Source organism: Octopus bimaculoides, chromosome 10 (assembly GCF_001194135.2).
Source record: "Octopus bimaculoides isolate UCB-OBI-ISO-001 chromosome 10, ASM119413v2, whole genome shotgun sequence".
NCBI classification, from domain to species: Eukaryota; Metazoa; Mollusca; class Cephalopoda; order Octopoda; family Octopodidae; genus Octopus; species Octopus bimaculoides.
In genome coordinates, this window is record NC_068990.1 from 52,981,389 (window position 1) to 52,996,385 (window position 14,997).

Sequence of the window (14,997 nt, forward strand, 5' to 3'; positions counted from 1 at the left end):
GACACGTAAAAGCACCCACTACACTCTCTGAGTGGTTGGCGTTAGGAAGGGCATCCAGCTGTAGAAACTCTGCCAAATCAGACTGGAGCCTGGTGTTGCCATCCGGTTTCACCAGTCCTCAGTCAAATCGTCCAACCCATGCTAGCATGGAAAGCGGACGTTAAACGATGATGATGATGATGATGATAGTGACTAGGTTAAGACATACCATCGGCATGTCCCAACTCTTTTGAAGGCAGATATTCCATTCCATAATTGTAGTTTAATAGAAGGGTACCCCACCATTGCAGTCTGTTTGCCTTATGTGTTGGGATTCCTTCTTGTATCTGTATATCATTATTAGAGGTCTATGGTCCATTTGCAACCAAAAACATCTGCTGTAAATGAACCCGTGGAACTTTTTCATACCAAATGTAATAGCTAATGCCCCTTTTTCAATCTGGCTATAGCTCTTTTCTGCCAGCAATAATGTCCTTGATGTGTGAGCTATGGCCTTTCTCCTGTCATCGTTATCCTTGTGAAGGAGTATGACTCCTTTCCCATACTCGCTAGCATCTGTAGCTAATATTATCTCTAACTTTGGGTTGAAATGCATAAGATACAAGCCTGAAGTTATCACATCTTTGAACTTGTTAAAGGCTTTCTGGCATTTCTCTGTCCAAACCAATTTGGCATTTGTTTTTAGTAATTCATTAAGTGGCGCCTTTACCTTATGTATATTTGGAATTTATACTTGGAATGTATATTTGGAATTTACCAAGCCTAGGAATGCTCGTAGCATTGTCACAGTCATTGGGGGTGGCACGTTTCATATTGCTGTTGCCTTTGATGGGTCTGGTCTACATCCAGTTTCGTCGATTACTTGATCTAGGTATTTTATTTTTTCCATCAAAAATTTTTCTTTTGTCAATTTTAGTCTGTATTCACTTATTCTCTTGAATACTTTCTTTATGTGTTCGACTTGTTGCACCCGAGACTCGCACTTTATCAAAATGTCATCGAGGTATGTGATGGTGACGATACATTCACTTAACATCACATCCATTATTTGTTAGAATATGGTGGGTGCCACTTTTACTCCGAATAGCAGTTGTTTGAACTTGTACAATCCACGGTGCATGTTAATTGTTAGTAGATGTATGCAGTCTTCCTCTAACTGAATCTGAAAGTATGATGCTGAGAGGTCTAACTTTGAGAAGATTTTCCCTCTATTTAGTTTAGTAAATATTTCTTTTGGGCTTGGTAGTGGGTAATTGTGTGTGAGTAAACAGTCATTTAATCTGGTTGAGAAGTCTGTGCATACTCTCAGCTTTTTAAAAAATTTTTTTTTTTTAATATAGACTGCCGATGCTGCCCAGTCTGCATGGTTAATCTTTTCAATTATATTCAGGTTTTCCAACCTTTCTAGTTCTTTATTGGTCTGGTCTACTGCTGCAAATGGCACATTCCGTTTGGGACTGAAAATAGGTGTTGAATTTTCTTTGATAGCTATCCTTGCTTTTGTTTTTGTGAAACAGCCTAAACCTTCCAAACTTATATTTTTTGTCTCAGTTCATTGACCTCATTCGATCATTTGACTGCTCCATTTACGTTATTGTACAAAATGCTTATGGATGTATCCCTTAAATCAAATTTCTCCATACATTCGGTGCCAAATAAATTCATGGATTTTTCTGACACATAAACATTCACTTTTTTGGTTCAGCCTTTGAATATTATATTACAAACGCATTCACCTGTGAAATATAATTTTCTTCCTGTAACACCATACGCTATTTTGTTTGGACTACATAATTTTGGTTTACCCATTTGTTTCTATGTTTTCTCATTTATGATTGTGATGTCACTTCCTGTGTGTAACTGCATTCTGATGCTAGTGGTTTCAATTTTCACATTCATGAATTTTCTGTTTGTTCTAATCACAACTTTTTCTGCTGGCAGACTATTTATTTTTTCTTGTTTGTTCCATTTTCCTATCATTCTAATTTTGCAGTGCGATTTTATATGTCCTGTAAACCTGCAGCAATAACACTTTGCTTTTTTATGCAGACAGTCTTTTATCAGGTGCATACTACCACATGCCATACATGGATTTACATCCCAGTATTTTTTCCATTTTTCCTGCAACACTTTTTTGCCTTCCGACTTTCTTGTACTAGTCTCATGTGAAAATACTCTTTCCATTAAATTTCTTCCGTGTCATGCCTTAATTTTAATATCATGTCACACTCTTCCAACAGTCACTGCAATGTCAAATACGGGTTCATTTCCAGTTTTGTTAGACTCTTCATTCAGATTTCTACATCTCTTTTATCTGTCAATCCTTGTGCAAAAATCAAACACTTGAAAGAATTTGGAGTAAGCATATCCAGCCTAAATCTCTTACATTCTTTGTTGACTTTGTGTAAATAACGGAATCTTCATCTTTGTTTAAACATACAATGTTTAAACATTTCCATCTAGTACTAAACAGTGAGCTCTTTTCACTAAACATTTTGCACAAAATGTCAACTGTGTTGGTAAAATTTATGTTGGATGCTTTCTTTGGCAATATGAAGTTGCTATACTTCTCATGCTCTGCTGTCACTAGTTTTCTTAAAACTAGATGCGTTTTCATTTCGTCCGTCCAATCCTGACATTCTTTTTCACAAATTTGTTGAAATTTTCGAAAGTAAGCCTCAAAGGTTACTCCTTCTTCGAGGTCATATTTGAATTCACTTATGGAATTTGCTACATGGTTAAGTAAAAATGTATTCTCTGGTCTGGTTATCAACTTTAATAGTTGTAACATTTGCTGCTGCAATCCTTGTTGTTCTCGTTTCTTGAGTTGTTGCTTTTGCAACTCAACTACCCCGGCTAATAAGTCTTCCATATTTTACAATTTTCGTAAGTTTGCCCAACAAGATTTTTTTATTTCTTTTTTGTCGAGTTATTTAATTTTCCACGTGAATTAGTTTAAACTCTCTGTATAGTTGCTTTTTTTTTTCACTCTGTAAATTTGTTTTTCCCTGTTTGCACTGTTGTAAAGTGGGTTCCTCCTGCTGGTGTGATGTATGACTGCCATTGTACTGTAGTTGCTGTTTTATGCTAGTAGCCACAATAGTTACTAGTCATTGGATACCCTTGTATCTCTTTGTACTGGAATAACTTCTGTCTTACTATCGCTGATAACTCCCCAAGACACTGACTAGAACTGTTGAATCTCAACTCTTTCTTGACAACTAGCTACTGGTCTATTTATAATGGCTGCTTCCTACCACTTTTTACCGGGAGGGGTATACAGTTTCACTATTCCACACATATATATCGTAGCCTTTTTCGTTTGACCTCAACATGTTACATTACATATGAATTCATCGAAAAAATATCTTTTTCCTGAAACACCATGTGCTACTTTTTTTTGATTTATTTATTTTTGGCGTACCAATATATTTCCACTTTTTTTTCGTTTATAATGGTAATATCACTACCAGTGTCCAATTGCATTTTAACAAATATATTTCTGATTTTCACCTTCATGAATTTCTTCATCGTTATATTACCAATTTCTTCTGATGAAATACTATTTATTCTGTTTCCTTTGTTCTGATGTTTTGTAATCTTTGTTCTACTATGCATCTTTATATGTCCTATATTACCACAATGAAAGCACTCCGCTTTTTTAAATGGACAGTTTTTCCTCAGGTGTATACCTCCACATGCAAAATGTGTTTATTTCCTGATTTACCTGGAAATAATCATTACCTTCAATTTCCTTGGTGTCGTGTCTGAATTTGACTATCCTTTCACATTCTTCTGATACTTTGTGTAGGGTTACATCCTGGTTTTGTTCCAGCTTTGTGAGAATTCTAGATCTAACTTCTGTGTTCTTTTCAGCAGTAAGTCCCTGTGTAAAAATCAGGCGTTTTAACCTATCTGGTGTTAATTCATCCTGCTTAAACTTCTCATACTTCCTGTTTGCTCTATCAGCATATCTGATGTAGTCCTTGTCTTTGTTTTTCTCTTTGTTCAGACACTTCCAACATGTGTTGAACAATGAACTTTTTTCACCGAAACTTTTACACAATATATCTATTGTGTCATTAAAGTTTATGTCTGAAGGTTTTCTTAGGAGTCCATAATTACTGTATCATTCATGTTCTGTTGCTGCTAGTTTTCTCAAGATTAAGTGTATTTTCATCTCGTCCCAATCTTTACATTCTTTCTTGAAGATTTCTTCATATCTTCTGTAGTATGCTTCGATAGCAACTCTTCATCAGGTTAGTATTTGAACTCTGTTATGGAGTTCACGACATAGTCTGGCAAGAACTCTTTTTCTGATTTTCCTGATGACTTCAGTAATTGCAACAGCTGTTGCTGTAATATTATTTGTTATTGTTGTTGCTTCTGTTGTTGCTGTTGCAGTTGTATCACGATTTTTTTTGTAAAATTTGCACAACAAAACTTTGTGAGTTTATTAACTCCTCTTAGAGTTTCTATTATTAACTCCACGTGAATTGGTTTATCCTCGTTGCCACTGTTATAATCCTTTTAATGTTGGATTATTAATAACGCCCACTTCGGTATACAGTATACTTAGTAAAACCAGTATAGACATGACTATCTCTCACCACCTACTATGTACTCTGGTACTTCACGTACTTCTCTTTACTTATAGCAACTAGGTTATTCCATTCATCACGTAGGAGGGGTGTACCATTATTATTAATTCCCAACAACAGATAGCCCATCTAACTAATGGGAAAAGTGAATATACAATACTAATGGTGGCACTGCCTTCTCCTCCTCCTCCTCTAAATTTGTTCCTTTTCCTCTTCCTAACATCCCTGTTCTTTGCTATTAACTAACAATATCAACACCAGTAATTCACTTATTTCTCATGGTTTTCTTATATAAATAAATTAATTGATGTTTCTGATTGGAAAACCATTTCCCAACTTGCCACAATTCCCTTGGCTCACCTCTGTTGGACATTCTAGGAACTAATATTCTATATTTTTAGCTCTCCTTATCATTTGCTATATGTACAGTCATAACATTTATACAGATTTAAAATATTCAACAAAAGACATTGCCCTCAGTGTTTCAGACAAAGACAAGGGAAAAAACTAATATCCTACCTGCTCAGTCTGCATCCTACATAAACAAAACTGTAATTGTAAACTAAAAGAGAAGGTCCAAGGCATTATATTGGTCATGCTTTATATACTGCTGGATTGCCATTCTTCAGTATTCATGACAGTGATATCTTCCTGTTTGAGCCTTACTCTGTTTTCATTAATCATTTACCCTAGGTATTTCTGGTTGCATAAACTCTGCTTAGATTTCTCTCTCTTAACAGTCTCACCTGTACACTGCCTGCCCTTTTCACTAGCAACTCCCTTTACATACAAAAAACCTTCTTGCTGACTCATTTTGCCTGAGAAAGAAAGGAGGGAAAATGCTAACAGAGGTAAAACACCTCTGTGATGCTCTGCAAATATCTTATTTTTGTTTTTTAACTAAATGAAACATTAAAAAAAAAAAAAAAAAAGATATTTTCCCCTTTCATCTTCTGAAATTTGACATATTGGACTGTTTCATTAGCAAAAATTTGATTCATTTCTGTGTTTCTATTTCAAGGATATTTTAAACATTCTATGATGGAATGTTCTTTTGACATTTATTCAATTGTTTATCTTGTTGATTATCCAACACATGGATGGATTTTTTTGTCCTATTTATGAGAGCCAGGAGTTGAGAAGTGGAACAGCTCTTATTGCTTGTTGCACATACTATTCACTCACTTACATGCACACATGTGCTTACATGCAAACCATTCACTGACATGAATACAACCTGTCTGTCTGTCTGTCTGTCTGTCTGTCTGTCTGTCTGTCTGTCTGTCTGTCTGTCTGTCTGTCTGTCTGTCTGTCTGTCTGTCTCTGTCTATATATCTCTATCTTATATCTGTCTGTCTGTCTGTCTGTCTTCTCTCACTATCTCTCTCTCTATATATATATATCTTTGTCGCTCTCTGTCTGTCTACCTCTCTCTCTATCTCACAGATGCAAACATGCACACATAAATGTACATGTGCATGCATCTCTTGCTGTCTTTTTTTTCTTCCCTTTCTACTTCTTTGTATTCTTGTATATCTACAGGGGTTGGACAAAATAATGGAAACACTTAGCATCATAGCATCATAATTTTGAAATATCTATATAAAACCGTCAAAAGCTTGTTTATTTTTATGTTTTTTGATTTATTATTAGTGTTGCTTAATATGTTTTGCTAAAATTGCTGTTTCTTTTCATATATCATCAGAAAAAGGTCATTAAAATTAAAGATCTATCAGACTTTCAAAGAGGTCAAATTGTTGGTGCTCGTATGGCGGGCGCTAGCGTAATGAAAACAGCAGAAATGTTTGGTGTATCAAGAAGTACTGTCTTGAAAGTAATGACAGCCTTTAAGAAAGAGAGAAAAACCTCCTCGTCGAAACAAAACTCCGGAAGAAAACTTTCAGATAGGGACTGTCGGACTCTTTTGCGAATTGTTAGAAAGGATCACAAAAGTACAGCTCCCAAAATTACTGCAGAGCTTAATGATTACCTTGAGAATCCAGTTTTCACAAAAACTGTTCACCGTGGGCTGCACAAAGCTGGATTTCACGGGAGGGCTGCAATCAGAAAACCACTACTTTCAAAAACAAACGTTACAAAGTGTTTAGAATGGAGTAAAAACCCACAGAATTGGTCCCTAGAGCCGTGGAAGAATGTTATTTTCTTGAATGAGTTATCCTTTACCTTATTTCCGACCACCGGGCGAGTATACGTGTGGAGACAGCCAAAAGAAGCATTTGACCCAGACTGCCTTCTTCCAACTGTTAAACATGGAGGAGGATCTGTGATGATCTGGGGGGGGGGGGCTATATCTTGGAAATCCACTGATGGTCTCCCTTCATGGCAGAATTAATAGTCAAGACTATTAAAGCATTTTTTTCTGATCAAACTCATCCTATGGTTGAGGAACTCTTTCCGAAGGAAAACAATCTTTCAAGATGGTAATGCACCAATTCACACAGCTAAGGTTGTTACTGAATGGCACGGGGAACATTCTAGTGAAGTTGAACATGTTATTTGGCCATCAGAGTCCCCAGATCTCAATATTATTGAACATTTATGGTGTATTTTAGAAAAACAAGTAGTCAATAATGTCCACCATCATCACTACAAGAACTGGAGACAGTTTTAACTGAAGAATGGACAAAAATTCCTTTGGAAACAATTCAAACTTTGTATGAGTCCATACCTCATAGAATTCAAGGTGTAATTACTGCCAAAGGTGGTCCTACCCCATATTAAAATAAATTTGTTTCAAATTTTACGGTGTTTCCATTATTTTGTCCAACCCCTGTATTTTTTCTTTGTTCTTTTCCTTTCTCTTTATAAAAATTTGTTTTTCCCTTCACATCCAATCTTTCTATTGTTGGAATGGTTTGCTTGAATCTATAATATACGGTATCACTATCTACCACAGCCCTGCCTCATGCTGCCTATCACAACCAACATTTTCAGCTTTCAGCTCTGAGCTCTCTACTTGTTTCCAGATTTCCCACAAACCTTCCACTCTCAACTCAAAAATTTCACCTCTAGCAAGTCATATGCCGTACCATTAATGCTTGGCTCACTTGCATTTAGCCTTTCAATGACACCTAAAAGACCATGTTTAACCTATTCGTCCTAGCTTCTCTCATTCAGCATCTGCATCTCATTACTCTGCATTTCCATATTTCTTGCACTTGCTGCACACAATGTGTTCATAGCATGACAGAAGGTGAAGAGCTTCATCAGTAGTAACCCTATTACTACCTCCATTATTATCTTGCCTTGGTAAGGGATGAATTTGTAAGTAGCTCCTACTGTTGATTACACATATATTTTGCACATTTTGATCCTAATTCCTACCAATTCCCCTTGTGTTGAACACTCATAGGCATTTAAATTAGATTATTCTTCTAGATTTCAAACTTCTTTAGCAGCATACAATAAGAACTCCTGTATTGTTGTCTTAAGGAGTATTAACAGCTGATTCATATGACTAACATCACTGAACAATTCAGTCACATCTTCCCCACCACCTTACACAATGAGGTAACATCAAAAGTCTTCTTTAGGTTACCTAGATTAAAGTTGTTTGTTGATAGTTATGAATGATCTCCATACTTTTGTTTATGAAGCAAAAGCGGTGTATTTTAGCAATTTAAAATCCAGATGCAAGGTCACTAAAGAAATTACAGTAAATGTCTATAAAACTATATCTCCCTGATCAAAATGTGTGTTGTATGCAATATACATAAATTTACTATAAATCATATCTGTATGAGAGGGAAACTTGGGTGACCAGTAGGAGATCATGACTCGAGACTTGTTTGCAGAGACCTTATCTCTTCTGCTATGATTATTTGTTATGAGGATGGCGACTACTACTACTGCTACTACCAGTGCTACTGCTGCCGCCGCCACACAAGACTTGCAATTCTGAGGTGCACGTTGATTTCTATCTTGCCCCTCAGATGTAATCAACTGGCTGGTACTTTATCAACTCAGAAAGGATGAAAGATAAAGTTGGCCTTGGTGGGATTTGAAGTCAGAATGTAAAGAGCCAGGAGAAATGCCAGAAGTATTTTGCCCAATGCACAAAATACATTACTTGGAACAGCAAGGATCATAAAAAAAATTGTTGTGACCTGAGGCTTGTTGGGTGTAGCTTGTTCCAAAGAAAAATTTTTTGGGTTCAACAATCTCACATCAAGATAATTCAAAAATAATAATTTCAAATTTTGGTACAAGGCAGCAATTTCGGGGAAGAGGTAAGTCGATTCCATTGACTTCAGTACTCAACTGAAAGTGTGAAAGAAAGTTATCCCTGGCAGAATTTGAACTCAGAACATAAAAACGACAAAATACTGCTAAGCATTTTACTCAGCATGCTAACAATTCTGCCAGCTCATTGCCTTAATAATAATAATAATAATAATAATAATAATAATAATAATAATAATAATAATAATAATAATAATGATGATAATAATAGTTTTAGTTTTTGACACAAGGCCGGCAACTTTATAAGTTCTCAATTTTAAACTCTTTTTATTAGTATTGTTAAGAACACCAAGCACCTCAACTATATTATATCTAGCTTCGTAATTGTTTACAATAAAATGTGTTTTTTCTTGTATGTATAAGTATATATAATTACATACACATGTATGCACATACATTGTGTATAATGAAGATAATTTTTATGCAAAGTTAGAAAGCATCCAACCTATTAATCCATTAACTAATATTTGTTATTTCTTGTAAAAACCATCTCTGTTTATTTTTACAAAATTTTTGGTGTCTTTTAGAAAAAATCTGACACTGTTTTTTTCGATATTACTTTGTTCTTTCATTATTTGAACCTAAAATTGATTCTGTCTGCTGCAACTGCTATCTTGCCACTTTCCATACAAGTACTGCAACACCACTAACACCATCACTGCCACCACCACTGCCATTGCCACTTCTATCAACTGTAACTTTCACTCTGTTTCCAACTCCAAATAGCTTGCAAAATTGGTTTACTGTTGTGTTTTTTTAAGAATGTTTTTGTAATGTATCCTTTCACAGTCCATCTTTTCACTGGACTTGAGAATTTCATATCACATCATGTAGAAGCATCATTTACCATGGCTAAAATGTAGAACATGAATTCAGTTGTTGATCTTATCTGTATGGGTTTTAATACAGTTTTAAAACATCAGTTATAACTAAATTCTACTTCTGCTTCTTTCTCCACATTTACTACATATTCCTGCTGAACTTTCTCTTTACATTCTTTATGTCTCTAGAATTGCTAAGTCTGATGATAACTTTAGTCTATGAAACCCAACAAAGTTGGATGGATTGACAATACCTCAATATTATCATGAAACAGTGTTCTCTGAGTTGACTCCTGTCCTTGCCAAATGTCTGAACCTTCCCTAAGAATAGAAATGCACAACAGTGTTGCCTTTTCCCATGAACTTCAAACTTTGTGTTTGGTTTAGTAATCATATTCCAACATTTCTTAAAAATATTGTCAGTTCAGTTTTCCTTTTGTGTCGCACGTAACAATAACAGCAAGACCCTACATCACACAGAATAGGCATATTTTGGTGAAAAGGAAGCTGTCATACTTGAGACATTCACAAAACCATCATCTCCTTCTGGCAAAGCTGCCTGTCTACATATTCTATTTATCATTGGCCCCTGACATTGAGATCTTCTGGTGAAATTTTCCAACATGTTGATACCATTCTCTTCTCCTCCTCCTCCTCCTCCTCCTCCTCCATTAATGTCCTACATACCATGTCTACCCTTCTGATGATCACATGACTCACTACTCCCCCTCCATCTTTCTCCCTTCACCACAGCAATGTTACTGGTTCCAAACACATGTAGCACAACCACATCACACAAGACACATACATCATTTATGAAGAGAAACTATAAAACATGCTACAAAAATGATTTAACAAAATAAATTAAAACATAAAACTATGATAGATAGTTCAAGAAAACAAAGCCACAAGCCTAGCAGCCATAGTGTTGATGGTGATGGTCATGCCTGTTCTGAAATATATCTTTTATTTGTGGAACATGTCTTTCTTCTTTTACACAGTCCTCTGTTGGAAGTCCATAAAACTGTATCTTGTCATTCACCTCTACCTAAGTTTCAAATACTTCTTAGAAATAATCCAACTTTGAGGATTTATATATTCTTGTTCTTCAACACTAATGTGTATAACTTAAGAAGTTGAATATGAAAACACTTGTATTTAGCCATATTTTATTATTTAAATAACTTATATATAAATATTGGGTGGTTACTGACCTCTAGAATGAAATAACATATTCTCTTGTCATGTTTGACTCGTGTAAAAACTTAGCTCAGTTTTGTTAGTCTGTGACTGACTGAAACCAACAGAAATTAACTGTAAACTATGGCAAATTCTAAGCGATAAAAGGTTTCTTGAGTAGTCTTAGAATATGTGTGTGTGTGTGTTTCTTACATTGTTTTCATTGTCAAAAGTACTAATTGTATGCTTGTTAAGAGAAATAGCATTTTAAAGTAATAAAATTCTTGACCAAATTAAATGTGATTAAGTTCATTGAAAGGACCAGTGCTATATTTTGAGAATTGCAAGTGTGGAAGCAAAACTTGAAATCAAAGGATCTTAAGTTAGTGAAGATGAAGCTTCTAGTACACTAGAAATCAGTCAGGATCCTATCCCCATCTTAGGTAGTTGGTCCTGCTCAATATGTAGGAAAGGTGTTGGCAGGTATTCCATATGGTGTATTCAGAGCAAGCTATGGACACTCAAGAGGTGTGGTGGAATCACAGGAAGGTTAATGGAGAAAGTAGTTTTTGTATGTGAAGATGGTCAAGGGTCATAAAATCCAAGGTTACAAGGTGATCTAATTAGCAGTAGCGGGGGATGTTCTGAAAGTGTAACCTCTAGAATAAGAATAGGATGGAAAGAGTTGAGAGAACTATTACCTCTGTTGGCAAAAAGATCTACAGCAATACAACATGGTTGTGAGACATGGGCTCTGAATTCAGATGTGTAGACTAGAGAGGAATGAAGCTAGTATGCTCTGCTGGATGTGCAATGTTAGTGTGCATGTACGACAAATTGCAAATTGTATTGAGAGAAAGGTGCATAAGAAGAATCAGATGTTCTGTGCAAATGTAGTGGTTTGATCATGTGATATGTATGGATGAGATAGTTCCATAAAGAAGTACTGATTGCTTTAAGTAGATGGAACTCTTGGGAGAGAGAGGCTCAAGGAAGACATGGGATGAAGTATTGAAGGCTGATCTCAAGAAGCCAAGCCTTATGAAGGAGACTACAAAAGGCCAAGATGATTGGCGTTTTGCTATGCTCAAGAAGACTTGTCCATTACCATTACCACAAAAATGATTCCCTCAGCCCTTCCCTAACAGTCTCCCACCCCCAGAACTACTTCTGTTCCTCATCATCCCTGGCCATACTATACTATTTTAACCAATCACCTTTTTGTGCCTTCAGCCACTGCTGTCTCTCTCATCTACTATACTTTCTTATCTGCTAAACACTTTCTTATCTGCTATTATTCTCAATGCTCTCCTATAATGACCCACCTACTGTAGCCCCATGTGTACCCCTATATCTCCCTCTCCATAGCTCCTATACCATGCACATCATCTCACAACTTTCTGTTCTATTCTCTTTCCTGAGCAACTCCTACTTCTTCCACCTTACCCCTCTACATACTGGTATTTCCCATCATCTGCACCCCCACCCTAGTTCATCACTCACTACTTTTTATCTCCGCCTGTTTACTATCCTCACACACTCTTATGAAGGCATCCACTCTCTTTTCCCCTCCCATGACCCACACTACATATCCTCTCTTATTCTCACCTTCTTGATGTTTGAGAGTTTGCTCTAGCACCCCATTATTATGTACCTCTTATCTTCTTCAGCCATATATCTCCTCTATAGGGCTTTCCGATAAGTAGATTATCTCCCTTGGCTAGGTGGCGCTCTATGCAGACAATTATACTTCCGCAGACTACCCACGCCATTTCACTTGCTGCATCATCTTTAATTTCATCAAAAAGACAATCAAAAGTCATGGAATCTGGTATTCCCGTGTAAAAGAGAAGCTTCTGATTATCATTTTTCACATCTTCATATGTAAGCACAGGTGCTTTTGCCTGTGTTTCACAATCCACCATCTTACTTTCCAAGGTCTGAATACTGCTATTTGTATAAATAGGTTTATTGACAAGATCACATTGTATTCCTATTCCCTTGGTACAAATTTCTTGTACAGTCTGCACTGACTTGTGTGTAAAAGCTGAGAATGATTCAGGATTAACTGGACCACAGTAATCATGAAACATTAAAGAATTGTTCAACATAGACATGGTAGGACTTACGAAGCAACCAAGCTGTTCTGTGACATTCATATCTTCGACTTCCCTGGTCTCAATAGCTTCTTGACATTCATTCACTTGTATATTCTGCAAATAAGTTAAATACATTTTTACGTGGGCATAGCTTACAGCAATCATTCACTGATTTGGCCATAAAGTCTATTAATCTATTATGTCTATTAATAATTAGAGGAATATTAGATTCAATGCTGTAAATTTATTATTTAATCAAACAAAAAAATATATAAAGAAAAATATCACAGCCAGGCTTACTCGAAATTCCCACATTCATTCAGAACATTCACAACAATTTCAATGTATTTATTCTTTGAATGCAAAATGCTTTTATTAAAAATACCTGTACATCAACACAACACTTAGTTTAAACTTTTGTGTTTAGCCCAAGGTAGACTACTTGAATTTTAATATGTTCTAATCTGTTAGTGAGGAGATAAATCATAGAGACATTTCACTCATCTACTAACTGCGTATATGATCATGCACTTACTGATGTTTTAAATACTTTGTTTGGGAAAATGGATGGCAAGGGGTGATCTGTCAATGGTCCATTAGAATTGACGAAATGCTGGGAGCAAATCTGGCTATTTGCAGTGTAAACAAAGTCTTTCCTCACAAGTCTCAATCTCTGAAGCCAAATACGACAAATAGCGATGTTTTCAGGGTATCTGTGAAGTGAAATAACTTTGCCGTCTACATTCTTCCCTCTATAATTGCTTCATATACAACAGTATTTGCACGATTTCTTGGGAGACATATTAACCGGTCATACAGCCTGTGAGTCGTTAGTCTGCGGAAGTAAATGCGAGTCACTCAGCATGCGTGCATGTCATATGGGAGAGTTCCAATCAGGGGTGGATAATTACCTTATCGGAACCACCTATAGCAAGATGCCTGTGCTTGTCCTTCTATCATGCTTTAGCCTTTCAACACCTGGCATAAATCCACCCACATCCACCTTTCCCTCCCAAATACTTCTTAGTAGTCGGAGCTTTTTCCTTTTCCCTTTTTCCTGCTCTTTTCTGTTTTGTAAGTCACATGGCAACATCACTAGTGCCAAAGACATGAAAAAGTACCCTGTACATTCTGTAATTTGAGTGGTGTAAGGAGGGGCATCCAGTTGTAGAAACCATGCCAAAGATGACATTGGAGTCTGACATAGCCCTGCATCTTGTCAGTTCCCTGTCAAACCATCTAGTCCATGCTAGCATGGAAAGCAGATATTAAATGATGATGATTGTTTCTTTACTGCTGTTTGATTAGTCTTTCTCTTCTTTTTTGTGAAGTGACACTTTTCAGACTAAAAAATATTTAAACATTATTTTTATCTTTTTATTTTCAGAAGTTGTATCCCTCAAGAAAAGTTTTGGTATGTATTCCGTTTGTTTCTTGTCTGTTTCTTACAGAAGTTGTGGCATTATTGCAACAATGCTACAAAGGTTCTCATACAGATTTAAGTATAAGCAACTTAGTAGTGAAGTGGTTTCAATCAATTCTCTTTTGTGCATTGCTCTAGTGTAATGTTTTTCAAAGGTGTTGGGAAGCAGCATTATTTTGATGTGAAGTATGAATTACTTCAGGATGGGATGTAAAACAGTAACAAGTGAATAAAACTTGCAATGAAGTCTTAGTTAAAACTCCTTTTGAATGTGTGTTTATGTATGGTATATATTTAAGACATACTTTATGTATGGCATATATTTAAGACATATACTTCATGTGAGATGTATAATTTTTTGGAAGTCATAGGGATGTGGGACAGAAAACTAGTGTTCTAGCACATTCTTCATTTAAACATTTCAGGTGAAAATAATCTGTTTGACATCCTTCCTTCCTTTCTTCCCAAATTAATAAGTGAAGAATTCAGTGACCATAGTAACGTGTAGGACTATAATTTCCTCTTATGTGTATGCGCTCACAATGAGCATCCTATAAAAAAGAAATATATAGATTCTTTTCCCCTCTTCATCATATATATATATATATATA

The 14,997-nt window shown here is 35.9% G+C and overlaps 1 protein-coding gene across 1 annotated transcript in view; it reads left to right on the forward strand.

Annotated features, from left to right (window-relative positions):
- The window catches only part of LOC106872761 (myocardin-related transcription factor B), a 355,455-nt gene that overhangs the window by 60,065 nt on the left and 280,393 nt on the right, over positions 1–14,997 (forward strand). The window contains exon 3 of the mRNA XM_052970965.1: positions 14,351–14,377. Coding sequence (XP_052826925.1) covers positions 14,351–14,377 — 27 coding nt within the window. The remainder of the gene's footprint in view (positions 1–14,350; positions 14,378–14,997) is intronic.